We start from the raw sequence: 5,437 nt of genomic DNA on the forward strand, positions 1-5,437 counted from the left end.
AACTGTCCGTTCTCTGTAAGTGGGAAAACTTGAAAAATCGGCAGTGTATCAAATACTTATTTGCCCCACTGCATCTGGCCTGATCCTCTTGGAAATACTATTCCTGAGTCAAAGTGAAAAAGAGACATGGCTGAGAGACTAGTTACAGCCTTTGTTTCCCAGCTGCACAAGCAGCTGGCTGTGTGTCCAAGTGTTTGTGTGCGTGCTGGTGTGACACCAGTCAGCTACTCACCATAGCCGTGGGATCTCTTCATGTGGTGCTTCATGTTGCTCTTCTGGGTGAACCTGATGCTGCACACCTCACACTTGAAGGGCTTCTTCCCAGTGTGTTTGACCATGTGGACCTGCAGAGCACTCTTCTGGTTAAAGGCCTTTTCACACTGGCTGCACTTGAAGGGACGCTCACCTGTACAAAAACACAGACTCACAGTTAGTTGTCTTGCAGTAATTGTGATAAACAGCACTGTCCTTTGGTATAATTTGTGTAAATAAATGCCATGATGGCTGAAATTATTGGACTCTGACAATATGACTGAAGATAAACATGAAAGCAAACCAGCATGAAAAACAACTATGCTGTTGTACAAGGGTCATGTACAATATTCTGCCCCTATTTAGTCCATTAACCACAAACAGGTATTTCCCCATGTTCACAGTTTGCATGTACAGTAAATGCCTAAATTTTAGGTACTGCAGTTGGTATTTACATATTTTTCTATGTGATTTCTATTTTCATATCTATGTTTACACACACATAGTATCAGTGATAGCAGCTTCCCTTCAAACCAGGCCTGGAACCAGTATGTCATTATATGCTGATTCTTTTCTCATTTAATCAATGATTAATCAGCGATTTATCGATGACATATGCGGTCCGTGAATTTTCATTTTGAAATAAAAAATCAAAATGAGAAAACATAATTTCTCCCAATTGCCATTTAGAAATATGGAAACAAAAAATGAAAAACAGGTCATTTTTTGTTTTTGTTTTGATAATAAACCACAGAAAACAAACAAAACAAACAGCAACAAGTCAAAAAAGCTGTTATCTGATTTTTGTTTGTGATGTTTATAAATGGAAATCGAGAATTAAAGTAACCTACATGGTCCGTGTACTTTTTGGTAATTCAAGTGTCCTTTTAAAACCAGAAACGAAAAGTGAAAGCATTTGATTTTGATTTTTAAATCCAAAGATCTAAAAAGCAAAAAAAAAAACCTTTTTATTAAATTCTGTAGTCAAAAATGAAAAGACTTGATTTCCTTCTAGGAGCATGATTTAAACAATAAAAATGCAACAAGGCAAAAACAAAAAACAGCTGCATTTTTGTTCAATGAAAACGGAAGTCCATCTGTAATTTGTTGCAAATCAACACCATATAATATATATGCACACACTGGAAGCCACATTGGGACTTCTGAAATGTGTGTCTCACCTGCCATGATATTGCCATTCCGGCCAGATTTTGTGGTGGTAAATTTATTAGTCCTTAAGTTTATTAGTCCTTAATTATTTTAAGCTAATGTAATATAATATTAAGCTAGCTAACAATCAGGTAAAAAAAAAAAAATCAATCTGTATAAAAAGTGCCATTATTAAGTAAAAAGAAAATTAAGGAGAAAATTGTCATATTCAGATAAAGCTTTATAAAATAAAGTAGATTACTGGATATAACAAAGATGAAGTAATATTTCATGATAATGAATGGGAGGTTTGTGATTTTTAATATGACATCCACTGTACGCATTCCTAAGTCCTCTTTACCTGTGTGTGTTCGGTTGTGTCTCTCCAGTTGGCTGCGCTTGGCAAAGGCCTTCACACAGGAGGAGCAGCTGAAGACTCTGGGTTTCTGGGAGCTGGGTGACGGGCCTGGCTGGTGCACGCGCTCATGTTCCTGTAGACAAATCCAAAAGATAAATTTCACCATTACAGTCAAGCACACAAAGTCCCTCTAACAGAATGTGGACAGGACCGAGATGTCTGACGAGTTTCCCTTGGAGAAAATAACACAACAGACCAATCTGGAGGGTTTGGACACCCTATAAATCATTGCTTGCGATACTAAGGGATGTCTTTCCTTCTTTTGGTGTATTGCTTTCGAATTCGATTTCAACTAAGGCTGTTAATTATATGCTCTGTTGCTAATATAATCTGTTGGAAAATGACAAAAATAACTTGGAAATAAAAAAATGTTTGAGAAAATGCTTGTTCATGTACCTAAAGAATAATATCAGTCATTATCTCTATTAGTAGTATTTTCAACACTCCTCATACAGAGACTAAAACCAACAGTGAATTGCCTATACTCACTGTTAATGTCTGTCAGTCTCCAGCCTCGATTAGCTTTCTGTGTGGAGCTAGCAGACTGTAAATAAAGCAGAGAGCTTGTGCAGCGATCTCACACATGTGCAGTTGACTCTTGCTTTTTTCTGATGATGTAAAAACTTATGGCTGTTTAAAGCTTTTAGGGCTACATTTTTAACAAATATGCAGTTCTGGTATTTCATAATAAAAAAACATGTCACCCAGTGCAGCGTTATGTTTTAGTGGTGTGTTTTTAACCATTTTTGAACAATGGAGGTCTATGGAACAGATAAATACGCTTATTCAGGTTGGAGACTGACTTACATTAAGAGTGAGTCGAGCCAGTTCATTAGTGGTTTTATGTATGGCGATTGTTGAAAATACTATTAATATAGTGTGACCGGCTTTATCCTATAATTTTGTTTTTAATCTCTTTGAATCATATGTTACATAAACCTAAAAATATTATTTATTGTATATACTATTTGACCTGCAGCTCAGAGCCAGATTCAAGTCAAATACTGGGCAGCAGAAAGCCACAGGGTTGACAGTAAAGTGAATACAAATGATGGCATAATAAGACTGGCAATAGGGAAAGGATTAAAATACCCTCTGCTGTAACTGCTTACAAGGAGATTCAGGCAGGAGGGTGTTTGGGGTCATTACATTAAAATATGTGAATATATTTATCACAAACTGAACATGAGGCCTGGATAATAGCTAACAAATGGCAAGGTTACAACATCTGAAAAGGTTAGGCTTGGTATAAACCCACAACTTTGTTTTTACACTTTGTATGGCTTACACAGACAACATTTATTTGTGAGCTTAAGAGAAACAGGTAGATGGATTTTTGCTACATTTGCTGGCTGTAGCTTTATATTTAACAGCGTGGTATGAATCTTCTCTTTCAACTCTCAGCAACAGAGCAAATAAGTATACTATTCCTTTAAATTTAAATCAGACATTAAAAGTTTAAGATATGAATGTCTGAATATGCACATGTTGCAGACAAATAACTAGTTGCAATTTCAAATGACCAGGTATTTGCAAAAAACCGAATCCAAGCTGGAGATGATCATAGTTGGCTGATACACACAGGTTACTTTAAAATCTCTGGCTGTCATGTCACGTTGACTTTAAATACTTGGTTTCTCAAAACAGAGCTTGGTCACTCTTGCTGTGATACCAACCTAATCTCAGTGTCATTACCCTTATGTAAGACAATTACCACTGAGCATGCTGAGTCACATTTACAAAAGTAAAAGCTTACAGCACACTGGGCTTTGCTTTAAAACGTGACATATGATGGGGGAAGGAGCTTGTGTATATAAAGCCATATCCTCATTCACCTCTTTCCTACCAATCTGACTGGCATTTACATGCTGGAGTGCGCTCCTCTCCCTACTTCGACTTAAAACGCTTCTCACTTTAAGTGTTTTGCTCGGTTCTTGAGAGTGATAATCTATCTAAAATCCTATTTGATGAATTCCCATTATTTTTGCTGCCTTTAGTGAGAAGGCACTGTGTTAATGGTTTCATATTCATCACTGAGTCTTTGGTGATCACTTTTTAGTCTGCGGTGGAGGCAGTGATAATTAAAAATGTAATTTGTGTTGTGAGACACGATTTATTGCTTTTATTACTGGAGAGTTTTAGTGATCTGTTGTATACATTTCAATACAGTGCTAAATTCTTTATTTAATAAGTGGCCACTTTGTTTACAGAGAGGAGCAGTAGCTGGGATGATATCAGTGTTAAATTTAGGCTGTCAGAAGATTAGATTTAAAGCTATTTATCATCTGAGTCTACTGTGTTTACACAAGTTCTTACCTTCAGGTGTGTAGCTCGTTTGAAGGCCTTGTTACACAGACTGCAAACATGACAGCGGTCCTTGCCATGAGCTTGCCTGCAGTGCCTTCGCAGTGTGTTGGCATTTTGGCACACCTGATTACAGTAGTAACACTGGTTCCGGTTATCAGCCTCTGTCTGGGCGTCCTTCCCACCCTTATGGCCATCCTCAGAAATCTGAATGACACACAAAGATGCAGATTACTTACGCTTCCAATACATACATTTTTGGTGGACTCTACAGACAGAGCCACAACACAAGAAAATGTGCAAAATGTGCAGGGGTCTCAATACTTATTAAAAGCCGTGGCATTTGCTTGAAATAAGTAATCCATAACTGGGGTCAGATATTTTCCATTATCTGTACTCTGTTTACCTTTCTGACAGCTTTTTACTTTTACTCTTTACATTTTCAAATCAGGCTCGTTTAGTTGTAAAACATCTGAAGGGAATTATCGATTCTGTTTTTTAGCACTTATTGCAAAATATGAACACTTCTGTACTGGGTGACATGTTCCTTGTTTACAATCTCACGCTTTCACAGAGATCATGTTCATCTTGCACATGCACAGTTAAGTCTTGCTTTGTTTTAGACCATAGATGGATGCTTCAGACACTGTAAAAAAAACATGGTCATTTGAAGCTTTTAGGGCAAAATCAGACTCAGAATCAGAATCAGCTTTATTGGCCAGGTGTGTCGGACACACGAGGAATCTGACTCTGGTACATCGGCTCTCAATGTGCAAACAGTAAACCAGCATAAGACTGTGTAATATAACAAAATAAGCAGTATAAACAGCAACAAACAGTGCAAACAATGCAGAATAAGCAGTATAAACAGACAGTAAACAATGCAGACAGACGAGCAATGTTCATTGAGTACTTAAAACTAGAGACCTGTACGAGTCTGTATAATCTGTACAAGGTATATTTACAGGTATTGCACTGAGGGTTATTGACCAGTCATACTGTCATTGGTCTAGTGTTTATCAGAGCCACAGCCTGGGGGAAGAAACTGTCCCTGTGCCTGGTTGCCTTGGTGCACAGTGACCTGTAACACCATCCAGAGGGGAGGAGTTCAAACAGGTTGTGTCCGGGGTGTGATGGGTCTGCAGTGATCCTCTCTGCCCTCCTTTTGACCCATGAGGTGTACAGGTCCTCCATGGAGGGCAGGCTCACACCAGTGACCTTTTCTGAAGTCCTGACTGTCTGCTGAAGTCTGTACTTGTCCTGTTTGGTTGCTGAACCAAACCAGACAGTGATGGAGGTGCAGAGAACAGACTC

General features: G+C 38.2%; 1 protein-coding gene across 1 annotated transcript in view; it reads right to left on the reverse strand.

Moving 5' to 3' along the window:
• znf236 (zinc finger protein 236) overlaps positions 1–5,437 on the reverse strand; it is a 66,483-nt gene that overhangs the window by 5,638 nt on the left and 55,408 nt on the right. Inside the window, exons 29-31 of the mRNA XM_020597253.1 lie at positions 4,136–4,330; positions 1,763–1,892; positions 233–406 (exon numbers count right to left, since the gene is read on the reverse strand). Coding sequence (XP_020452909.1) covers positions 233–406; positions 1,763–1,892; positions 4,136–4,330 — 499 coding nt within the window. The remainder of the gene's footprint in view (positions 1–232; positions 407–1,762; positions 1,893–4,135; positions 4,331–5,437) is intronic.

The sequence above is a fragment of the Monopterus albus genome, unplaced genomic scaffold, assembly GCF_001952655.1.
Source record: "Monopterus albus unplaced genomic scaffold, M_albus_1.0 scaffold33.1, whole genome shotgun sequence".
Taxonomy (NCBI): domain Eukaryota; kingdom Metazoa; phylum Chordata; class Actinopteri; order Synbranchiformes; family Synbranchidae; genus Monopterus; species Monopterus albus.